At 36.3% G+C, this 26,482-nt stretch overlaps 2 protein-coding genes across 10 annotated transcripts in view; both read left to right on the top strand.

Moving 5' to 3' along the window:
* MESK2 (misexpression suppressor of KSR 2) overlaps positions 1-6,001 on the top strand; it is a 43,872-nt gene extending 37,871 nt beyond the window's left edge. For 7 of the 9 annotated variants that reach the window (XM_076532200.1, XM_076532204.1, XM_076532202.1 and 4 more), the window contains one exon: positions 1,377-6,001. In XM_076532200.1, coding sequence (XP_076388315.1) covers positions 1,377-1,522 — 146 coding nt within the window. In that variant the 3' untranslated portion in view covers positions 1,523-6,001. The remainder of the gene's footprint in view (positions 1-1,376) is intronic. The other 2 variants (XR_013038306.1, XR_001097325.2) reach the window with 1 other exon arrangement.
* A 2,907-nt stretch (positions 6,002-8,908) lies between these two features.
* Positions 8,909-26,482, top strand: part of Egfr (epidermal growth factor receptor) — a 211,121-nt gene continuing 193,547 nt past the window's right edge. Inside the window, exon 1 of the mRNA XM_012296457.2 lies at positions 8,909-9,631. Coding sequence (XP_012151847.1) covers positions 9,550-9,631 — 82 coding nt within the window. The 5' untranslated portion in view covers positions 8,909-9,549. The remainder of the gene's footprint in view (positions 9,632-26,482) is intronic.

Below are 26,482 nucleotides of genomic sequence, written 5' to 3'. Positions count from 1 at the left end.
TTTACTAAAAAGGCAACTAACTACTATTCCCTCGAGAAAACGTTACTAACTCTTTCGAACTGCGGATGTCGTGGGTCTAGCTCTTCGGACTTACTAAACTCTCGTGCGCTTCATAAGTCTTTAGATACATTCTGAAAGTTGTCATCCTTCACGTTATTCACGTAGTTATAGGTGGTTCGTAATTCACGAACTGCTCTTAAATTATTATAACTTTTTTATCTCCTGCAGAAAGTTAGAACTGAAATTTATTGCTATCAATTTTTAAATAAATTTATGTATAATCTGTTAATTTAACGTTTTATATTTAAGTGAGTAATTAGAGATTCTTTATTTTTGTACATAGGGAAGTCGCCAAAATTATGAAATTTTACTATTCGAACAATTGATGTACTTATTTTAGAAAGTGCTTTTGGCAGATGGGGTGACGTCTTATTTAAGCATATTGATGCAACAAATGTATAAAGATTTATGTACGTTCTGCACTTTGAAAGTAACTGCACGATAAGTTTGAAAATTGTATACCAAGTATTCCAATAAAATTTGGGAAATAATATTACAAAAGTGTTAAACTATTAAAGATCTTCATGAAATTTTAGAACGAGTAAATTTTAGAAAAAAAAATATAAAGAAGTTACAACAATTTTAAGCAATTCCGTGAAGTACGAACCCACTGAAAGATTAAATAAAACTAAAGATACATCATTCATTTAAAATTGCATTACATCACGCATTGAACTGAATTTTTGTTAAAAAATTATTGTCGAAAGATTCATTTCTTAGGATCATGGTAACCGTTTATCGACCGAGTTTATTTATTCTTACCGGTAGCTGATACGAACTAGTTTTATCAACGAACGGTAAATTAGGCATCTTCATAGAAACATTTTTGATATTTCCTCTTAGAGATTAATTTTTCTACGTACAAAATACATGGACTGTAGAAAAGTATTTAATCTGTTTTCTTGTAGCAGCATTTACTCATGGTGGGACATAAACAGATAGTATTTGTGAAAAAAGTGCAGCAAACGAAAGATTTCACAACATACTGGGCAGTAGAATAGTCGAAACAACAAGTTGCGCCGATTCACATTGCCTTGCACATGAAACTGACTTTCACTAACACACATGATTCTATTTCATTTGATTTCTTTTCTGCATGCGTGCCTTTCTTATATCTGTTCTCTTTCGTTCGATGAACTCGCTAAACGTTTATTTTTCTACGTCTCTTGTTTTCCTATCTATCTCTGTTTGTGTGAAATGAAGTTTTTCAATGATACATGTGGATACTTTCGTGTTTTGTCAACCTAAGAACGAGGTTGAGGAACGTGATCCCGACATTGCTCTGACCTGGCATTTTCTTTCGTTTCTCTTTACAGTGGCACCACTATCACCACTGAAAATGGCTGACTACAGACAGGCTTCCCTCGAGGGATTAAATCACGTTTGCAGTAAGAAAATCGACTGGCCCACCGCGACCATACACATCACCGAGAATCCCATATCGGAGGCGGTCGTTTGTTAAATTTCTTGTCGACAAATCCTCACCATTCCCATTGATTGTTCACGAACGACAGACCACGCGAGCACTGAAAATCCACGCGAATCGAACGTTGAGTTTTTAATCCATGGTTTCGTCGGGGCAACGATCAACGACGTGGCTCTAAACGTTTTTTAATCTTCTTTCATCGACTTTTAATTTTAATCGTAATTTTAATTCCGTCGATTCCTTTTTCTCTCTATTTATGAATTTACGTGTTAAGATCTGTGCAAGTTCGAACCAATCGTTTCGAAGGTACAACTTAATTTCCAGCGGTTATTTTAGTTACGATCTGCTTGTTTCGTGTTAGGAATAGTTAAGCTAGCTCCGTAGTTTTTATTTTATGTTTAAGAAGCGTTTTTATCGATCGGATGATACTATACATGTCGAAGCCGTTCGCAAGAAACTTCCAAACGTTCAGCAACAATTCGGAAGACATTCACTTTTAAAACCGACGACAATTCTCGCGATTTCACTCGACGATTTTTACTCTTGTTATCTACGATATCTCTTTGTTCAGCGGAACAGCGTATCTTTTTAAAAATTCAACGAACCCATCGCCGTCATCGACGGCCGTTTTAACAGCTGAAACACACGGGATTACACAAACGTGCAATTATCCTGGACTCGTGAAAAATCCGACAACATTTTCATTCGCATCGGTTAGCGCGGATAACGATTCTCGTATAACGTCGCAAACAACGAAACCCCGGTTTTGCGTGGGATGCAAAAGTAACATGAAATCATGGTTGTTACACAACGTACGTAGAATTCGAACGAGAAATGGTATTCAACGTGTTCACCTCTTAATGCGCACGGTATACATTTATCAACGACGATCATAACATTGACCGAACGGTTCGATCGATTCTAAAAGAACGTTTGTGAAAAAAAAGTAAAAAAAAAAGAAGAAGAAGTTAAGTTGCAATAGAACACGAGTTCGTGTGTGTGTGCAGCACTGCATCGTAGAGAAGCGCGCACTACTGCTTTCCGTGTTCAGAAGAAACGAGAAAACGATGGTAGGTTGCCATAATCGGGTTGTCAAGTTGGTGGAAAGACTTACGCACATCCGAGATACTTATTTGCAAGCTCAGACACAAAACAGCGTGACGTCTTTTTATAAATTTGGACCACAGACTTATATAGATGGGCTACGATGTTAATGAAAACTGAAGGCGACAATGAAGGATAGAGACATATAAGTGTCATGATGGATAAATTATGAAATATAATGCAGTGATTTTATCATTCAAATACACTCATTCTTATTCAAACCTCAAACTTGACTAATAACTTTATCGTTTAAATTTATTTATTTTTGAACAAATATCAAATCTAGTGTAATTTTTACCTTAAACCGAGCTTAACTTTAATCCAATGTTATATTAATAAAAATGAACTATCTAGCACATGTCGAGCCATCCTAATCTAACCATAATAATCTTATAACCAACCTTATTTATTCCTAACCTAGCTTAAATTAATGTAATCCTAACCTGACCCTATTTAACCCATCGTTCAGATCTATATATTTACATTTAAACTTCAAACTAAACACATAATTTTGCCGTGCATTTGAACTTGTAATCTACCTTTAAACAGGAATAATTGAATTTAAGTGATAAAGTGTACCAGATTGGGTTAGTAGTTTGAATGAGATAAAACGAGAATTGAGTGAGAAATGTTACTATACCATTCATTCTAATTCGTTTAATAATTGTACCGAACAAACTTGTCAATACCGATATTTATCGAGTCGCGCATTAAAAAGAGAGCCAACAACCATGACTATAATCTCTCTCGTTCGTGCGAACTTCAAAGCGTAGTATATCTACATAAGTCTATGATCTGAACCCGTCCAAGGCGCGCCTACTAAAGTTTTCGAACGAAGATCGAATCGCTTGCGTTCATCTCGAATTTGTTACCGATTTCGCGTCGCGATGGATCGATGCTCGGTCGGTAAGGTAGCTCACACGATAATGGAGCAACATCGAACAAGAATCGATAATAGAAATAAAAGAAAGAAGCGACGAGACTAACGAGAAAAAAAGGTAGGTATCGGTATTAGAGTAACCTTCGATGACTTCGCTTGTTCGTTATCATCCACGGAACTTTTGAAGTGGTGAAATGCAAAAAAGCCTAAAAAAAAAGCAATTCGGCTGCGACGAGCGGCCGTTCGTGTTCTCTCGTAGGCCTGCACGTGTGATATGTGCTTCGTGTTAAAGCGGGAAACTCGTACGAGGACGTCGCGCATTATTAAAGTCCTCGGTGATCGAGTTCGAGTCCCGCGAAACGTTTCCTCGACGGCAAACAGGGAGGAACGTTGGTTCATTTGTTTGCGCTCGCGCACCGTTCGCACCCTTTCCTTAGTTCGAGGCGTTTAGACGATACATACATAAATTAGAAGAGTATGCGTGCGTGCGTGCACGGGATACGGAGAAAAAGAAGAAACGAATGTGTTAAGAGTATGTCTGCGAGAGTTACGTAGAGGAAGGAGGGTCGTAGATAGTCGTTAAAAGAAATAAAGAATGCAACAGAGAAAATAAAAAACAAAGGAGTATCTGGTCCGGTACCTCAATACGGTTCTACCAGGCTTCTTAAAGCCTTTAGCGTGATATGATAAGACGTGCCTGCTACATGATGTCGTACGTAGCTTTCGAAAGTTTCAACGCCTTTAGTTTTCTATGCGATTCCCGTACGTCCTGGATTTTCCCTATTTTCGCGCGCCCCTTAACGAAGCGTTAACGCTACATTCATGGTAATAATCGCCACGAAATTGCACGTCGACCCTCGGAACTAAATGTTCGACATTTTTTACATATCTCTACTTCGAACGATCGATCTATTTGTAAATCTCTGCAGACACTTTTCTGTTCGAGGATCCAATGAGAATCGTTCATTTTATTTTTCACGAAATTTCGGTAACAATTTTTGGCAACGTAGTACGGCATTTACGACCATCAATGGCGTGTACTGTGGACATCGGGGTTGCTATGTGGATTTCTTTCGGTTAATGGGCAGATGGATTCGAAGAAATCGAAATTGAACCTGAAAGTTTCTAAATTTTCAAGTTTACAATTTCTGAATTTCTATCCCTGATTTCTGAATTACATTTGAATACTTTTCTGAACCTTCAAACTTCTATATTGTAAAAATTTCAAAATTAATCTTAAACTTTGAAAATTTCTGTTCTAAATCTTCACTTCTAAATTGTTCTAGACTACATGGTCTAGTACAAAGTTAGTTGACGTTTGATCCTTTGATATCTGTGTTGCCATTTCCCTAAGGAAGTCCATTCACTCCAGCGTACACGAGCAGAGATGATGTTCCCCGTTCGGGGAGCAAGTACGAACGATATTAACCGGAATCAAAGGAGATGCGCGAAAACACGACGAAAGTCACGACAAAAAGGACGTATCGAGGGACGAAAAGGTTTAATCGTTTCGTGTAAAAGAGAGTTTATAAACAGAGCGAATATATTATAGATGTATACCTATGGCGCGTTATTTAGGCCGGCGAATTGAGACAGATAGTAGTCGACAGCTTAGTATTAGAAAATTTCAGGCGATTTCCGATTCGAAAGGATTGAAGGTATGCACGCATTAATCATTGCTAAACGCGAGCGCTATCAGAGTAACGTAGTTTTTAAGGACCACCAATAAATACCTGCATACATACATACACACACATACACATACATGTACACGAATACCAGTACCACAACCATTAATCCCTTCGTTTCCACGTCGCTCTTGGAATTGCATTATAGAAACATTCAAGAACGGATTAGGTCCACGTTCAATAAAAAAAAAAACTCGCATTTTTACCCTTCCATTAATTGTATTTGATTGAACATATCGTGGATAAGTGTGATACCAGTACATTGTACGACCGTTCAACGATCTAATCGTAATCTTTGATCTTTCATTGAAGATTTTCACGAGACGCATATCATTAGTACGAATTAATTTACCAATTCGATTGATTATGACGGTAAAGAAGAAAAAAATCGATGATGGTTTGATCCGAGGAATTCTATGTATATCGTGTCTCTATTTTAATTGAGACGCTAACGGTGATTGAATGTCTATAACGCTCGAAGGGTCGCGAAACTGACGTCGTTGTTGGTTACGAAGGGTTATAAGAAATTCATTTGCACACGATCGATCACAAAATCGGTATAAAACGCCACTACAATCTCGCGGGTGGATGTTTCCTTGAGGTGCTATAAAGATTTTTGCCTTCGTTGCAAATCTCCGATCCCTCGCGCAGTATCATCAGATAGATTGTAGCGGAAATATGTTATTGACAACAACTCAAAGTAAAACAAGGTATAGTACAGTAAGCGAAGTAAACTTAGACGGAGCTTGAGTATATATATACATATAAATATACAGGTTAAACAACACGTGCGCACCGAATATACATCTTGTTATTTATAATAAACGAATATAAAAAACGAAAGATCGGTTGTTTCATCAAATTTCCTTTCTTATTCATCCTCATCCAGTTCTTTCTCTATTATTATTGAAATTGAGATTAAATATATTCAAGTCTTGCTATATGGCCGGCGGTGTAGAATTTGTGAAACGTGTCAAATACACTTCTTTCGTTTAATCAGTCTCGATGCTAGAGATTCTTGAATTTTTTATTTTCAAGCTTGAAAAATTTTCAAATTTCTGAACTCAACTTTTCAATTTCTCAAAACTATAAATTTGAAATTTTCAAATCAGGAAATATCAAGGGTGGTAATATTTATTTGACAATATTTGAACTTTAAATTGTATAAAACATTTTACAAATACTACTGAATTGAAGTATGTGATATGTTTTTTTAATAGCATGGTTTTTGTGATAACATACTGTGTAAAGCTTGTGAAGTATGTTTTACACTGACGCAAAGAACGTAAACAGCTTTTTGTTACGTACACGTTACTGTCGTATATCTTTGACAATAAACATATTCCTTTAAGAATCTTTCATGAAAGAAAAAGTGGTGATAGAACGCATGCCATGGATCCCGGATCTCATCTGGCAACCGACGCGTCAGAATGTTCTGGTGTCATTTGAAGCAAGAAAAAATTATAGAAAAAGAAATTTATAATATTTGCATTTACTTATGCATTTATTAACTATTACGGTAGTGATGGAGTTAATCAGTTGTTAATTCGAAATATGAATTGCACAATAATTCAAGCCATCAGTTACTAATTTGAGGTAGTGATGGAGTTAATCAGTTGTTATTTCAAAACATGAATTGTACAATAATTCCAGCCAATAATTCATCAATTGCTAATTTGATGTGTAATATTAATCAGTAACTGGTCATTTTTTATTTAAAATTGATGGAGTTGATATTTGTATAAGTAGTATTGAAACTTATGAATATACAACTTTCAGTAAATACATCAATCTTTAAATGTACCTTAGAGTCTCCCCATCGCCATCTTGTCAAAATACTTATTAATACTAAATTGATCATACATGTAAGTATATAGCACTTATTCATCAAATTCTATTATCTACAAAACTAATATAAATTTCCTTTATTACAATAACCAAGTGAAGAATATAAAAATTTAATCGTAACCAATTTGTTTAAAAAAGTGAAGAACTAACTTGCGTGATTGTACTAACGCAAAGTACTTTACTAAAAAAGTTATCCAATTAAATATCAAATATTCCTTTTTCAATGGGACCCTCATTTTCTTTCTTGCTTCTTACAACTTTTCAGTTGTAGTTTTTCTCGCAGGTACTCAAGTGACGTGTACGCACGTACTCTAAGTGCGTGCCTTGGCGACGAGAAACCAGTCCCTCGATGATTTTTGCGGTGATCAAACGACTACTGTGTTCAAGGAATCGACGAGGGTCGTATATACTACGTTTTATCAGGACAATGACCCTATGGATTTTGATCTTGATTAATCATACTATGCTTAAAGCGATTAAAGGATCACACGTGCATCATATGTCGGATCATAGTTTTATCAGCTTAACATGGAATTTCTGGAACCATTTTACATAAAGGTTTGATATTAAATACACATATTTATATAAAAGTGACTGTGTAAACATCTAATGAAACCTGATCTAGTGAACGCTAATTATTATTTACCGTTTAAAAGCAATTAAGATTATTCCACAACCTGATCATAAATCGTAGTTTATTACTCGTAATTCATGAGCAATGATCAGGTTTTTAATCTTAATTAGTTTATGTAAATAATAAGCGTATTCGGTTTGAAAGGTATAAAAGAAAACTAAGGAGCTGTTCAAAACTTTGATGACTGCTGTGATTATTATTTTGAAATATAATCAATTGGTTCTAGACTAAATTGGGTTGCTTAAAATGACTTTAGTTTTGTATATCACATGGTAGTTTGAAACAGGAAGAAATAAGAACGAGGAGGAGGAGCAAGTGTTTTCCGAGACTCGTAGAAGAGACATTTTTTAAAAGTTTTTTAAAACGCACACAACCATATTATAAATAACATAAAGATATTTATGACATAGATTTATCTGTTCAGTTATATTTATTTAATACTTTATGAACAATAACAGTGGCGCCTCTCTTCTGGAATTATTTCAAATATGTTAGACTACACTGACAGGTTAAATATTAATCTTGTCAGGTGTTAAACATTAGAAGTTTAGATATAATTCATATACATTCATCTATATTGTACTTTTAGTTTATCTAAACTTTTCCAACTGACAAATGAAATATTTGTTCTAAAATTATCATTTTGCAAATGTCTTGTACTTTTTCAAAAATTAGTGTTGTTTTAGTTAGACATTTGAATATATAGTTCAGGTAAATTCTATATTGTACTTTCGTTGGTACTTATTTAACTTTTTATAAACAATAAGCAAAATGTATTTTTTTTGCACTTTATCCTATTGCAAATATGTAGCACTTTTTTAAAGGAAGTAAAAATTAGTGTTGTTTTAGTTAAACGTTTAAATACATAGTTCAGAAAAATTCTATATTGTACTTTCGTTCGTACTTATTTAACTTTTTATAAACAATAAGCAAAATGTATTTTCTTGCACTTTACCCAATTGCAAATATGTAGCACTTTTTTAAAGGAAATAAAAATTAGTGTTGTTTTAGTTAAATGTTTAAATATATAGTTTAACTAGTATTGTACTTTTTTAATATTATATAAATAATACAAAAAGAATATGCTTTTCTTTCAAAATTGCAAATGTGCCACGCTACCAATAAACAAAGTATAGTGTTTGTTTATGCTGGAACATATTCCGCACAGTTCGTCCGTTCGTGCCTCATCGTGAGAGTTCGTGCATGTTCGTCGGGCCCAGTAAAACCGCCACCTGCTGTCGTCGAACGGAATCACGAGCCGTCTTTGAGAAGGCGCGCGTATTCTTGACTCGGCCAGCGTGGGAGTAAGGCTGTCCACGAGAGACGCCTGGGAAGGTGGTCGATCAAACGCCTTCTTACGTTAACTCCAATAATTTTCGTGCGGTACCATTTTCGAACGATCGATCCGTAAACGCGTGCTTTCATCGGACGAATCGCGAGTGAGTTTTTGACGAATCCGTGAGTGAAGATCCGTGCTCCTGTCACGCGGTTCGACGAAACCGGCGATTGTTGCGAATCACAGTGAAAACGTACACGCGCTTCGTGTCTCGTTCCTGCTGATTTTCATCCGTAATCGGAATCGAGGAATTCGCGGAACTCGAACGCCGTCGCGATACGATGTAGACTTGGTGAACTGACGTAGTAAATATCTGACACGAAAATTGCGGCGAAATTTTAACGGTAGGCGTAGCACGATTCAGTGACACTTGCGGCTCGATGCGACACTCGACACGTTCGTATCGTGTTGTTGTTGTTGTTGCTCGTTCGGGAGGCCGTATGAAAAATTCGGAGTGAAATTAAAGTGCGGGGTATTATTCGGTGTGCAGTGCCAGTGCAGTGGATATGAGTCGATCTTTGTTGTGAGGGTGCCAGAGGAATTTTCCCGGATTTCTAAGGCCCTGAATAAAAGATGGGACCAGCCAAGATCCTCGGAGTTTACGTTCTCTTCATGCTGGTGTACGTCGGCAAGACGGACGTCATCGAAGAAAGAGGTTTGTCTGCTGTTTATTTCTTTTTCAATTCACCAAATTAACCGCGGTTAATCGATTACGTTCAAAATAGCCCGCTACTGTTCGCCGATATGGCGTGTAGTTATCGCCCATCATAATTCGATTATCGAATTCGTAACTTTCGTACCTTCCATTAATTTGTATTCATTTAATTTGTATTTGTAATTTTTTATGGTAGTAAACTCAAATCTTTTACAGTCGTTCTATAATTTTTAATCGTAAATCTTGACAAATACTTTTTGCTACAGTATGATTCATTTTTCTCTGTTTATGTAATTCGATCGAATTCTATGAATCCAGAGAGAAAGTGCAATGAAGTTACACCATCTAATTAGAAAAGTATCAAACGATACATCCTGACACTTCACTATTGTGTAACAGTACATTTATCTATTTATTGTTCAAACTTCGCTTCTTAAAACTTATAAATTTTTGCGTCCATTTTCGTCTTAACTTTAATATCAGAAACGCAACCTGTTTGAACACCCCGTTTTGTGCAATCATTCGCACAGTCACGAATGTACTTAAAATCTTCAGAAATCGAAACGTTTCACCTGTAATCGTTATCAAAGTAAAAACAAGAAATTCTCTATCTCGCAATCAGTAAGGCAGACGTTAATATCTTTCAGGTGAACAGATAAGAAATGATTCTGCTCCGTTTCCGAAGATAAAATCTCTATGCTTTCCGATCAACGTGTACGATTCTAATTATAATACTAGAGAAGATGAATCATGCGCATATTCATGCATTTATGACTTGTAGAGATACGTTAAATGTTTACGTTTGTGTATAATAAAATGGAGCACAGTGCTGATCAAGAACGAAAGTCGTACTCAATAATACTTTCGAAAATTTATCTGGGTGCAAAAGTTTCTTTTTTATAATTATACTAATTCACTGTTCAAAATTTAGGTAATTTGGGTCTTTTGGTTAGGTTAGGTATTTGTAATTTACACATTTTTTGTTTTAAGAAATTTTTTGCAAGTTATTCTTAAATTTTAATTTTATTGAACTAATTAGATACAGACAAATATTATTCTTGTCTTGTAAAAATATCACAAAGCAAAATACTCTGAAACTTCACTCAGATTATTATATTAAATTAACATAGTTCCAGAACAAAAATTTTAGGACATTTACAACAATTTAGAACAAATATCAAATCTTGAGTATATATCTGATTACTAATTATCCATATAACAATTTACCAAATGTTTATACGAAACAAATTATAAATTAAATCGAGGAAAATAACAAAAAATTATCCATATAAGAATTAAAAAGCAGAGCCCAAATTGTATAAGTAATTGTGTAGTAACGCTCTCAGTGAACCAATCAAGATTTTCCACACAAAGCTATCGTAACGACTCTATCGACAAAATAATGACGTATGGAGGCCAGATTCCATATTTCGTCGTGTAGCCGCTGTGTAAACCAGAAGTTAAATATATCTTGTTAAATGGCTAATTAGGCCTTAATAAGATCGGTTCACCCAGAGCGCTCGGACAAGAATGAGGCCAATGGTACGTTCCTCGTTCGGAACTTTTGTTAAACCGTGAATACCATACCGTAAATCATTGTCAGGTGTTTCCCCGTGACAGTCTTTGTCATTTGCAATCCGATTGCAAGCGTTCGATGACTACACACTGGGATACAATTAACAATTGTCCGTCGATCGAACTCGGTAGCATTATGAATAACTCAACACTTCGCTTACGTAGTTCGCGATTAGATTCGATGTGACACGTGTGCTCTCCTGTTTACTCATTATTATATTTCTGTACTTAATATCTTGCCACCGTTTATCTTTTTATTTGTGTCGAGATTTTGGAATTTCGAAACTTTTATACTTTGTGGCTCTTGGTGTTTGCGAAGAGTTAGGATGATGGGGTTTTTGAAAGTTTGATGTTTGAGATATTGAAATTATTTCAGTTTTGGGAATTTGGGAAATTTTTAAGTTTCGGATGTTGGAATTATGGAAGTTCTGCATTTTGGGGTTTTAAGGTGGTTAGACTTTGAAGTTTTTTAATTTTGAGATGTTGGAATTATGGGAGTTTGGAGTTGTGGGAATTTAGGTCTTCTGGATATTGCAAGTTTTTAACTTAGGAACATTGGAATTATAAGGATTTGAATCTTTTGGGTTCCAGGACATTTGGAATTTGAAATTTTTTAGTCTTTGGGACATTGGAATTATGGGACTTTCAAATTTTGGGAATTGAGAAATTCTGAAGTTTAGAATTTTTGAACTTTAATATTGATATTATGAAGATTTGGATTGTTGGAATTTTGGAACATTTGCAGTTTGGAATTACTGAAATTTAGCATATTGGAGTTACACAACCTTGTCTTCGAATCTTACTACTTTGAGGCACTAAGACTTTGGGGCATCACAATTTTTGAACTTTAGGAATTTAAAGAGTTTTCAAGTTTGTAAATGTTTCAATTCTGAAACTCATTCATGGTCATAACTAAGTGTACATAGTCAACTGTAAAAACAATTTTTAACAATTTAAATCATATACACATGCATATTATAAAACATACACAAAAAGTGCATGATATGTACCAAATCCACAGTGCACCAAATCACCACAATACACATTCCACATCAGTTAAATTTGAGAAATCATTAACCTTATGCCATCAGACTTTCTCAAATGTTCTAAATAGCGTCCTCACCAAGAGTAAAAATTCCAAGAGTCATTTCATAAAAACCCACGACCGTGTTAACGATGATATCAGACAATGTTCGCATACGTGGTCAGTATTATCTCCCGATCATTCTTTGTTCTCCGATACGCTTGTATAACGTTCAATTGACCACGTAGAAAATTACCAGATGAAAGAGCGGACCTACAGAACATTATACGTGCAGCGTACCAAATATGGTAGGTAAATGGCAGAATCGAGGGATCATGCGTTTGATTCTTCGTTGAATTCTTCGGTTGAGTATCGGTCAACTGAAAAAGCAACCGTAGCAACCTGCGGAAGAGGCAAGAACGCGTTCCCCGGCGTTCTTGACGCAACGTCTTGTCTCTTTTTCTCTCTTTAGTATGCGAAGGAAAGACATAAAGGAGCGGTGGTAGCCAGCCAAGCATGAAGTCGAAACTCGAATCGAACGCTACAATTTCGCGGTAGCTATGAAACGATCAAGACGCCCATCAGAAATGTGTGGGGTTGATCTCGGATCGTCTGACGTTTTGCATTCAATGCACAAGTAATCGTGACTGAATCTCTGAGTTTCTTTTATTTACCGTTCGATACTTCGGTGAGATTATTCGATGAGATTATTCTCGAGGTGTTCAAATTATTAAATTGTGGGGTATGTTACTACTTCTACCCTCCTCCAAATTATAGGTGTAACCCCTCACTCTGGAGAACACGTGTGAATCAATGTATATTGATAGCACCTATTTGAGTCTGATCAAGCTTTAATTTTGAAGACTGTAATTTTGCACTTGCTTTTATATTACAAATTATTTTACTATTTTCAAGCTGTTTGTAAGATCATTTGCAAAGCTGTTACCTTAGATAAATGTTGTCAAATAAAGAATGCATCATTAAATTTTTCTTTGACGTTTCATATTGGAAATTTCGTTCTAATCTGATATGAAGATATGTTAAAATCTTGTGATATAAAAGAATCAAAACTTGCAACACATAATACCTGTCAAACAGTAATGCTCCAAATCGATTCCAAAAGCAGAGAACATGAAGTACACAAAATATGATCAACTATGTGAACACTTAATCCAATAAATCGAACGCTTAGCCACTTGTTAACCGTGCAGTTATTACCAAGAAACTGCAGCTCGATTTGTTTTTGATCAAAAGAATAATTAAGAATTATTCGCGTGGAAACTCGTGATAAATCCTTTCACCTTAGCGTTGGAAACGCGTGGTAATTGTACGGATAAAATTGGCCGAGAAGTTCTCCAACATGGCTACGCAGCTGTTCGGCTCGTTTGCATTGAACTTTCTAACGTATCCCTTCGATGAATAATTATTCTAACAAACGTTCTCGTGCTTGGAATCGCTGATGAAGAAAATGAGTATGGGATAACCATGGCGTTCTCACGAATTGGTTACGAGTCACATGGATGCAAGGGAACGAGCACGGGTCAACACCACTTGAACCGATGTCGATGACGACGATCGCAACCGATGACGCATCACCTCGCGAATCATCTTGCGCGATGATGTTTCCAAGTGATTTGACCAGCCTGGCTTCTTACATACTCGGCATCCAACTTTTTACGTCTCGATTTTCTTCTTCGCCTCGCCTCGGAGAAATGCCGTTTCCATGAAGTTCATTAAGGCTTAAAGGCAACCGTGCAAGCAATTTCCTTTCGAATCTTTCATTGATTTTCTTTTGTAACCTCTCAGAATATTGTTTAACTTTTAACGCTACTCATGGAGAAATGCAAATCTTAATTATAAATATTCTAGTTTTTAATTAATACGTTATTGACTAGGAATGTGTTAATAATGTTAATCGTGTAATTAGTATATTAATACTGTTAATCGGGTACTGCCATTAATAGCATACTGTATAGAATAATTAACGATATATTAATAATATTAATCATACATATTTCAATTATTAACGTATGTGATGCGTTGTATGTGCATTGTGGATCTAATTAGATTAAATCTTTAGGCTACCATCTTAGTAAAGTCATCACCAATTTTTGATGATGTACTATTCATTTTAAATCTCTTAATCAAATTTATTTAGCTCTCAAAATTTATTTATTACCCACGAAGCTTCTTTCATACATTTTCATTTTATACTTTCATTTAAACCTTCAATTTTTTGACCGCACCTCCATGACGCTTTTTGCAAGAATCTTTTTACTAATCACAGTATTGTGTACCTTCCTGAATGTAATTATTCTAATTAGTACCTATCAGAACACAGTACATTTTCTAGAAAGTTACCGTTCTTGTCTTACCATGAATGAACTTTAGCAGCATTGGATGTTCAACAATTGAGCTATCTGTGCTGGTTGCAGAAGCAATCAGGGTCGAGTGACAATGCATTCACCTCGTGCATCGACCACGCTTTACTTGGCACATCGTCTCGCGTTCTAACGATATACTTATTTCTCTGTATTGCATTGTGTCTAGCTAACTACATCTCTCCTATATGTACACAATAGCAATTGCAAACTCGTTGATCTTCATCATCGGTGAAAACGGTGTTCTGTTTCAAAATGTGTCTTCAATGATTACTACTTTCAATTTTCAAGCTACTTAATCAATTATCAGTGGAGAAGATCAGTAAGATAAACTTCGAAGTTGAATTATTGAAGAAGATACATTGATGATTTTAGAAATAGAACTTCTTTTTTTCTATTTTTTTGATGTCTGAAATACTGTGTTAAATGTACTATGTTGTAGTATGATAAAATATTCTGTTACAATTTTATGTTAAATTATTATGTTGCAAGATTATGTCAAAATATTATGTTGCAACATAATGTTAGAATACATTGAAAAAATACATCAAATTTAAAATACTTGATAGAGTTATCTATATAGATAAAGTATCACAATTTAGAAAAAATATTTTGCATAATACTCTGCAATGTAGTGTATGATTTTTTTAACTTGTTCAATTATTTGTTTTTTGAAAAATGTTTGTAGTTAACATTTTTAAATAGAAAGCTTCTGTATAAATTGCAACCATTTTTGTAATCATGACAATTTGAACAGCTAGCTCGAAAGTTTGAAATGGCAGCCGACAATCAACCTTTCAGTAACAGATTCTTCTGAAAAGATTGAGATATTTTATTCAGTAATCCATCAGAAAACTTGTGATGTTGCGTGCCCTCATGAGTAGTTGGAAAGTAATAAAAGTAATGTGTTAATTATAGGGAAGCGTGAAGTGGTCGTTCAGAATCACTGAGAACACAACTATCAATCTCCATGCGTAAGGGTCTACTGGTCCACGTGTCTGGTAAACCAAGAAAGAGACCGAAGTAACGTAGTTCAATTACAAGGAACGCATTCACAGCTGGTTGTAGACACGAGCCTAAGTGTACCGGGCTTAACCGTAATTGTTTAATGGGCTAATGAAATGATACACCCGCCGAATCTAAGCGCGCACAAAAAGCCAATTGTGCTCCACAGACATTCCACCATTATTTTGACTCCTTACTACGTAGGTACACTTGGGTGCAATGTAGACTTCATTTAGATAAGTATCTATTTGAACATTTTTTCATTCCCAAATTATCGTTTTTGCTGAATCCTAAATTTTTCAGTTATCAAATTTTCATGTCCCAAACATTAAAACTACGAAGAGATAAAATTCTTCATTAATTCTCTCTTTCTTGTATGAGAAGAGATAAATTTATAACAATGTACACTTCCATGTCAGAAGGTACACGAATATGAATGTCTTCACCAATATTTTAAATTCATAAACAATTATGACTTCTTGCGCCAAGTTGCAAATGTTTCTTGATGTGTTACCTTACACAACTCTTAAAAGGATTTCAATTGAATAGCTAGTTTCTCAAACGTTTTAAAACGTCGTCAGACGCAAAGTACTTCGATAAGATAAACTATTCAAGCTTACTATCAGCGGAAGCTTATGATCACTTTGAAACTTGCAATTTTTCATAACAATATCCAGAGATATTAATAAGTCCATTGCCACATTGATGCTGTTATAAAAATACTTATCTACTTGATTAGGTGGTATCTTCATTTTTAATGAATGCTTGAACACAATTTTCTGACTCATTAAATTTATGATTCATAGATTCAAACATTATTATTTGCAGTTAGGTTACAAATCGGATTAATATTAGTAAGTAAGGTTGCAAGTCTTTAACAATATGGGTGATCAAGTGAAAATTTAGAACTTGTGGATTCTGTCATCCACATGTGGGTGTTGGGTGGTTAGGTTAGGTTCCAAATTGTTAGGATGAGTATTTGCAATTAGGTTACAAACCCTTAACAATATAGGTGATTAAATGTGGAACTTCAAGATTTGTGAATTCTATCATCCACATATGGATGATGGGTTATAGTTCAAATATGAATGAAAATTACTGCAGTGAATCTACTATAACAAATTATGATATTTACCTCATTTACCAACAGTATACGTGATTTATAAATACTACCTCAAGCATAATTACTCCCAAACATTACAAAATCATAAACGATGATGACTTTCAGTCAGCACTCTACAGCCCGTAAGATTCATTCTGAAATTTCGTGCATCGATCATTATGTGAATAAATCTGGCAACGTGGTCAAGAGATTCTGAACGAAATGCAGTCAGTTTACCTTACGGGCGAAAGATGCATCCTGCTGCGAGGGTTTAACGGTGACTGCCTACCTCTCCTCCATTCATGTTGCTTTTCATTCTACGTAGGAATCTCAGAATGACCTGGCTACCGCAACTTACGATGCCAGTGACTTTAATGTTGCAAGGATGTTAGCGACGTGGTTAGAGAAAAATACTGCGTGTACGGTTTATGAATAAACTGCAGTGGGGTTTTGATTAGTTCAGATAACGCGGGCTGAACTTAACCTACGATCATCGTGAACGGAGATAAAGCTTTGTAGTGGGAAAGGATTATAAATGGTTTTTTTTATCTGGGACAGATCTGAAATTTGCATTTTCTTTTGAGACGGGGTGCAAATGGTGAAGTGGACGCAAACATTCTAATGGCGGGCATATGCTTTTGAGTTGGTTTATGTTTGATAGAGATATTGAGCTACTGTAGATTTTATTGTCATTGCATCCATATTTTAGAGTTTCTTTGTCTAGCTTATGGGTTATTAAGTTATCAAGTTTTGAAGTTCTCAATTTTTCATGCTTTACTAATTTTGAAAATTTTCACATTTTTGTTTTTTTTTTTATTCTTGAACTTCTGAGGTTTTATACATATACTCGAACGTTTAGATTTTTATATACTACGATGTTTGGGTTCTTACATACTTAAATTCTTGGATTCTTATATCTTCTATCTTGGATTCTTATAAAAGCACTGAGGTTTTACATACTAAAACTCCTAATTTTTGTACATACTCAAATTTCTGTATCTATACTTACTATACCTAGATATCTACATACATGTACAAGTATATTAACACAGTATGTTATATTAACACCTATTGAAATTTTCATATTAATATTAATATTGCTGGTATTGATATTCAAATCCCATGTAACTGTACAAAAGACTAAAAAGGAGAGAACTGTACCTGACATTATTTAGTATTCATCCAAAGAAACATTTAGTTTCGGTCAGCATCATCAACGTGTCCATCCATCTCTGCACCAAAGCAAAACATTTTTTATATTTTACTGGTTCGCATTTACTTACGTCGTTGCTGGATACTCAATCTTCCGTGAAAGATTTTGCGGTTTTCAATCTTCGTCGTCACAACTCGTCTTTATTCCGGACGTGAGAAAACGGTGGGATATTTTCTGAAACTCACACTTCATACTCGCGGAGACACGCAAGTACATTCGGATGCAGCGTGAGATTTATTTCGATGTAGGCATATATGTGGATTTATATTCTCAAATCTTAAAGTCTTCAGATCTCAAGGTACGTGTCTAAATGTCTAGGCACCTAAACTTCTACATTTACAAATTTTAAATATCCTAAATTGTTGAAGTATTCAAGTTATGATATATTAAAATACCGATGACTCTGAATTTTTAAATCTAAAAATTTCTACGTTATTCCCAAATTCTAACTTCACCAAACTCCTAGGTCCCCAAACTTCTAGGTCCTCAAATTACTACGTCCCCAAATTCCAAGGTCTCCAAATTCCTAGGTCCCCAAATTGCAAGATCCCCAAATTCCTAGGTCTCCAAATTCCAAGGTCTCCAAATTCCAAGGTCCCCAAATTGCAAGGTCCCCAAATTCCAACTTTCTCAAACTCTTAGATCCCTAAATTTCTACGTCCCTAAACTCCAACTTTCCCAAACCCTTAGGTCTCCAAACTCCTTGATCCCCAAATTCCAAGGTCCCCAAATTGCAAGATCCCCAAATTCCTAGGTCTCCAAATTCCAAGGTCTCCAAATTCCAAGGTTCCCAAATTGCAAGGTCCCCAAATTCCTAGGTCTCCAAATTCCAAGGTCCCTAAAATGCAAGGTCCCCAAATTCCTAGGTCTTCAAATTCCAAGGTCTCCAAATTCCAAGGTCTCCAAATTGCAAGGTCCCCAAATTCCAACTTTCTCAAACTCTTAGATCCCTAAATTTCTACGTCCCCAAATTCCAACTTCCCCAAACTCTTAGGTCTCCAAACTCCTTGATCCCCAAATTCTTACGTCCTCAAATTCCACCTTTCTCAAACTTCTAGGTCTCCAAATTGCTATGTCTCCAAATTCCAAGGTTCCCAAATTCTAAAGTCCCCAAACTCCTAGATCCCCAAATTGCTACGTCTCCAAATTCCTACTTTCCCAAAATCCCTTCATCTCCAAATCTCAAAGTCTTCAAATCTCAAGGCATCCAAACGCCCATCTCCCTAAACTCCTGCGTCCCCAAATTTCTACATCCCCAACTTCCAACGCCCCCAAATACCTAAATCCTTGAATATCCACCAAGTACCCCAATTAAATACCCCATTGAATACCCCAAATTTCTAAATCTTCAACTTCCTATATCTCCAAATTTTCACGTCATCAAAACCTTCACATCGTCAAAAGTCCTCAAAAATCATCGAGTGTAAATCTTTCCTTGACTGTACATCAAACACGCACGTTCGAAATCGAGTCTCGCGAACAAGTTCAAAGACCCGCGCTCGCATTCAGCGTACAAGAAGTTTTTGAATCGACCCTCGATGAAGCAAGGATCAACCTTTTTACGAGCGAGTATGAAGGTTCAACGACATTGGTCTTGCGTATAATCCTAACGGAGATATTCACCGTCATGTCCGACGTTAATCTTGAATCATGCGAGTCTCAAGGAGCATGGTCACACCTCGAGGGTCACTAACAGGAAAGGATTTTTATCCACCTCTTAACGACTGCCGATTGTGAGAGTTTAAATGTCACTATTCGAAGAAGCTAAGAAGGATCAATTTCGAGACGTATTTCAGCGATGGCGACTCGAGAAGACTTTAGAATGTTTTCTTATGGATCGAAGAGGAGAACGGTTCGGAAACGGTGTTTGCTTCGAAGGTATATGAAATGGTGGAGAAATGACCTGAAATAGTTTTAGGGATTTTGGTGCTCTGTACAAGCAACTGTTATTCTTGTTACTCTGTTGTTGTAACTCAAGTTTGTAAATTGATAGAAACATTTTTCTACATTTAGAAGTTAATGTGTACTTAAATTTCTGGGTACATATTCAAATATTTAAATTTTTATATTTGCAAGTTTTTGGAACTTTGAGTTTCTTTATTTAGGCATTTTTGCATACTTAAGTTCTTAACTTGCGAATTTGCAAATCTCTAAATTCCTACATTAAATAGTTTGCAAATCACAAAATTTTCAATTTCTCAAATGTCCAAATTTCCAAATGTTATTTGAGTATCAAATCTCTTTCACACTTTCACAAATATCAAAAATCCAGAAACGGCATTGATTTTCAATAATCCAAAAGATTCTAATCGTTAAAAAATCGCAGTGTTAACAATAGAATTCTGAAATTGCTGCATAATCTACTACACGTAAACACGAACTTTCTATTCCACGCTGCATGAGCAATACAAAGTTCACTGGACCTACTCGAAGAAAGTGTTTGATATCAAATACCTTACAAAGTTAAATTTAAATTGAATTATCGTCTAAGTCCAGCTATTAACTATACTCCAGCAAGTCACCTTTAGAGGATTCTACGTCCCCAAAAAGTTTAATTTGTTTTCGAACAAAATAATTCGACCCAGTTAAGTAGTAAGTCTCCCTATGATCAGAAACAAAGATTCCACGTTTGGAGACAACCTTCTTGAGACGAGCTCGACCAATAATACATACATGGTGACTTAACACCAGCAACACTCGGTGCTCCTCGGGTGCGAAGTGAGCATAAGTGCGAGACGGTGGAGTTTAATTGAGGTTGATGAGGGGGGCGCTCGTATTGGCCCGGAATTCAATGCCGCGATGATGTTTCTTGCTTGTAGCAAGACGTTCTCTTGGAGACAATGCGTCAGAAAAATCGATGAACTCGAATAATTTTCGAGTATGTAGTATCTTAGTGAGAATCTGGCTCTTCTGATTGTGAACGGAATTTTTATAGCTTGATCGCCGTGTCACCTATATTTGGGTGACGTCAAAGTACTGTATAACCACATCTCGGTCACTCACTCGCGTATGGAGATACACAGGTCAAAGTGTACTAGATACGACTTTTTGTTAGAGAGTCAAACTTTCTTAAAATGGATCAAAACACCTGTGAAAAATATTAAAAGTGCCAAGATGTAATTAGAAGGAGATTCTGGAGGGCAGAGAGTCTTTATCTTAGAGTCTTTACTTGATCAGAAATTTTGTTAAACATCTGACAAATGTAATTGAGATAAGTTAAATATTGTCAGCATTGGATTTGTTAACAATTACATTATCTGAAGCATGAATTTCAAAATTTATTTGCTGACGCAAGTAATAATGGAAGTTGTACATTAAATGGAAATATCTTTCTACGTTGTGTTATTGTCTAGGTCTTGAAGGTTGAATAGAGATACGGCGAGTGATAAGATGAGTTATCAAAAGAGAGATTATCATGAGATAGCGAAGAACAGGTGCACTTAGGTGCTCCAATGTTAAATGTCTGACAAATTTTAATCGGTATTTACATTTTCTTGTATATTAAATGGAATCTTTCTTGATTTGGGAGTGGATGTTGTCTAGGTCAGTGATTTTTAAATGTGAGATTTTGGAATTTTGGAAGAAGGTTATTCTTAGAGAATAATGCGTTTCAAATGTATTACAGAAATGCATCACGACCCACATAAATTTGAAGAAATCTAGGTCTTCGAGTTTGAAACGCTACTCAGAACGGTAAAATAATTAACCTAGAAATTATGGTTGAATTACCAGAAAATATGTACTGTTTCAAATCTGCTGTCACAAATATTTACTACAAATGCTCCAAAGTTAAATACCTTTTGTGACAAATATTATACTTAATTAATATACCTCTACTGTTATTCTCCCTTCTCAAAATTTCCAACTAGATTATATCCACTCCAAGATAGTTTGCAATCATTCAAACTCGCAAGTTTGCAAACTTTCACTATTAATAAATAATTAAAATTAATTGAAAAAAATTGCGAATCAAATTATATATTAATACAAAATTGCACCATTAACAAGAAAAACTATTATCAATCATAACCGTTGACATGAAACTCAACGTATTAGATTATCCTCCGCTTGAACCACCCGGGGTGCCTTTCATAACATTCATCGGTGATATTCTGTAAACGCTTATGGTTATCTATAGGTGCTTCTTATCAAGCATGTTTTGTACACGGCTCGTACGATATTAACTGTCTGAATGGAGGCATTCCAACTGCTTCGACGATCAAGTTGTCTGCATGTCTCCAGATACGCTCGTATTTATACATGTATGTCCATGTGCACGATCGTACGATATGTCGAAAAGGAATCTTTCACGTATCTGCCGGAAATGAAATCGAGGTACTGACCTCGATACCGGCGCAATCTTCGCGTAAGAAAGCAAATAGTTTATGGAGTGATTAATAAGTTCCCTTGCTATGATATATAAATGCAAATACCGTTAGGTGTTCCATTATTATGTGGAACGGAGGTGACAGTGACAGAAGCAATTTTAAAGGAAAGATGATCAAATGATGAGATATGGTGAGGTACGTGTTAGATACATAGGAAAGATTTTTAATTCAGATTTCTAGATTTTTAGCTAACACTAAATAAAAATAATTTTTGTTACATCCAGATGACTGAAAACACAAGGGTAGCAAGTTTGATCATTTCTTTTAATTTACAAAAATCATGTTCAAAATTATTGTTATGCATGGATACTCATACTCATATGTTTTGGGGATGTACTAGATAGTTGTACATCCATGTATAACTATATGATTGTACACTCTTATACACTCATATGTACTCACATACGATCATATGTTTATACATATGTATACATACGTACAACCACATTGCTATAAACTCATGTACACTCATATGTAACTATGTGATTATATTCTCCATAAACAGCTATATGATTATATACTTACATACTTTCATGAACAGCTACATGGTTATACTCTCGTATGAAGACTTACACACATGGTATACCATACTGTTACATATCCATATATGTACACCCATATGCACACCCATATGTACACCCATATGTACATCTATGAGCAGCATAATTAAATGGCTAAATTCACATGTATGACTTCAGTACATAGAGTACATAGAGAGTCGTAAAATCGCAACGACCGTAAAGAAATGGTCGCGGTTCCTGAAAGTTTTCGATGGTGGAAACCCGGTCGTGAACACCCCACCAGCACATGGTTCCAAGTTGCGTGCCACGGTTGCGGAGCAAGAACCTCCCCTTTTGCCAGGAGTAACGCGTACATTTCGCGTCCATCCTCTGCTACCTTCGACATTCCTTCCCGTCCTGCACATCCCGTCCCCTGTTCCATTCAGGCATAATAACCGTGCAGTTTCCCAGCGCGTCTTCAATGGGCGAAGATTGCACGCTACGAGACCTCGGGCCGGTCCTCCGCGTCCTCTTCCTCGCCAAGCTTCCACTCCTTCTATCTCTCTTCGTTTCTTCCACTCCATCCTCTTCTTCGCTTTTTCGTCTTCCTTCACCTTACTTCGTCGATCTTCAAGTTTCTTCGATACTTTCTTGTTGCTTCCATTTTTACTGCTATCTGCGTAAGCTGTTCAAGAGGAATCTGGTTGCAATGTCGTCTGGTGAACGCGGTTTACATACTTTGCTCCGACGCTCTGCAGGTGCTAAGTATACCAGCGTTTTATTTTGCGTGGTGCTTTGATTTTCAACATTTGGGTGTGATTTTTGAGTGAAGAATTTACTGGGGTCTCTTTATATTTCCGGTTGACGGATATTGGATATTGATGGGATCCATTCATCGTTACAGTGATGGTAAAGTGTCGTTTTGCCATATGTTATGATATGTTATATCAGTACATGTATCAATGAGTCGTATTGCCATTCGTTACGAGTTGACCACGCAAAGAGTTAAACATGCATGTTCAGTTATGTAGCACAGCATTAATTATGCATGAGTTGCACAACCGAGGGGAATGTAAAAATTTTTTAATCTAAAAATCCAAAAATTCAAAGCTTCACATGTCGTATCAGCATGAGCTATTCAAGCATTATATCCCTACCTATCACCATCCTCATTTTCACTTTCTCAACCCCGCCACATATAACTAGGGTCCCTTGCTTTGCATTCCGAGGATTGGCCACAAAACGCTTTCGCATGAAACAGAAATCCAACGAACCTTAATTATAGCAAAGTCTCGCAGGGGTAACGCGTACGAGGGAATATCGTGCTCTCGCGTTTTTCTCACGTGTTCTTCTAGTTTCTCGTCACGCGAGTAAACGCGACATCCGATTCCCAGTAGGAAAGAGGGCTACACGGCGTTACGATGGCAAGAAAACGTATCTTCCTCATTTTTCTAGTCTTTTTCTCACATATGCCATTCCGCAAATCGAACAGAGCCAGTTACATGCATTTCTTTGGTTCGCAACGAGGAAAAACTGAGCTGACAAGATCTCTCTTACACTTTACCCGCTTTCGGTTATTTGCAATTCATATCCCCGTGTCATACAACGTATTGTACTTTATTGCGTGCTAATGAAATCGAGATGTTCCTGGAAGGAAAAAGTAGCCTTTCACTATGAGGTGGATGTACGCTCTTATGAATTTTATCATCGACACTACAATCGTTTCCTCCTATTGAAACTTGTTACTTTTACATAATTTCGCTGCCTAGCATTTTATTCTGTTCTCTTTTTCTCTTGAGTGTTCTCTTTTTTTAATTATTGGAAATTCGATATTCTTTGATTTATTATGGACAAACGGAAGGAAGTTGTTAATGTCAAGCTACGTAATTATGTCAGATATGTAATTAGGTGCGCTAATGACTTCAGTTTTTGTTCAAATATTTTTGTTTGATTAGGTACTTTAGATGTTCTTGCGAAAAGAATTCTGACATTTGTATCCTGTCATTAGGGATTTGTTGGTACAGGAATACAGGATGTATCAAGATTTAGTTATATAAGCAGTGCAGAGATACAAGGTTCAGAAATATAGCAGTTTAGAACTATAGAAATTTGAAGATAGAAAAGTCTGAAGATATTGAGGTATACTGAAGGGACCTAGGGATTCCATAAATCATAAATCAAAACTTTCACATTTTAACTTATTGTCACACTCGTATCTCACCATGATGCATGATCCACCATGTGCAATAATTCAAAACAGTAGTTATCTTCTATATTACAAACGTCTTCATACAACCGTGACATGTCTGTCCCGATAAAACTGCCGATAAAGCAATCTCTCTCCATACGTGCCTCAACAATACCCCGGCCAGAAAAACCGATAGCCCGTGTCAGCCATTAATTATAATAAACCGTATCGCATCTGATTCATACGTAATACGCGAGTTCCACGTAAGCGTTTGAACCGGTCGGACCGTGGCCGGTCGATCGGCAAAAGAATCGTATTGCTCGGCCATGTATGGCGATGTTTTCCTGTTGGACGACGGGTTCGTGCAGAACTGGCATCGTACGTTCATGTACCGAAAGGATGAAGAACGAGCCACATCCGTCCGTCTCCGCAGTCGGATTCGCCACAAGACGGTGGCTGGCTCGCAAGGTGGTTCTCTTCTATACCAAATGGGGCAACCAGACCCCGAAGAAAACAGGCCAGATATGTCTCCAGGGACTTGACGCTCGTCCAAACCGGGACTCGATATCGCGAACCTCGCGTTCTCTTTTCTTCTCTTCGTCGTTCGGGGTGAACGTCCAGCCGTCGTCGTCCGCCAGACTGGATGAACAAGTGAACTCGAACTCCCATTCCTTCGCATCTTCTTCGCCGTGTCCGTCTAACCTTCGCTCGATGCTATACTCGATATTGATCGTTCTCGGTCAAACGATCGTTTTATCGATTGATTGAGGAGAATTACAGTCGCCGCTTCGGGGAACGTTCTAGGCGGTCGATCGAACGGCTTCATGAATGAAATTGATTCTCATATAAGTTCAATGGATGCTTCGATTTTTTCTGCATTTATGGATTAGCGGAACGATATTTGAGGTGCACGGAACTTGAACTTTGTACTTGAAGGTACTTTTACTGTTACACCTGCTTCAGACCTGTTGAGGTGAAAAGTTTCATCTTATTGCATCCATGAATCAGTTATAAAATACTTATACAAACTTGTGATGTTAAATCGAGTGGTAAATGTGTCACGAGTGTAAAGAGCTAACTCTAAAAATTAAAAATTATCAAAACGTAAAAGTACAGAAATTAAAATAATAGAAAAATTATTAACCCATTCGTCCGTTCACATACCACAGATCCCATCGCAGGTTTTTATTAACCACTAGCTGCAATAATACAGAACACCACATGTAAAAAACAAAAAATCCGTGTTTTGATTTCCATTACTTTAGCAAGGATAAAAATTAATGGGTTAAATCATTCAACAACCTTTTTACCCATATATCAATCGAAGTCTGGTATCCTTTTTTACGTATTACGAACGGTCCTAATGGCATGGTAGAACCGTAAGAAAAAGGGTACGGGTATTATATACCGAAAGAGATGGATAGAGAAAGGTGAAGAAAGAAAGGTCAGAGAAAAACAGACCGTAAGAGGCGGGG

This window comes from Megachile rotundata, chromosome 5 (genome assembly GCF_050947335.1).
Source record: "Megachile rotundata isolate GNS110a chromosome 5, iyMegRotu1, whole genome shotgun sequence".
NCBI classification, from domain to species: domain Eukaryota; kingdom Metazoa; phylum Arthropoda; class Insecta; order Hymenoptera; family Megachilidae; genus Megachile; species Megachile rotundata.
The sequence above is the reverse complement of the archived record's forward strand: the minus strand, read 5'-3'. Positions and strand labels throughout refer to the sequence as shown.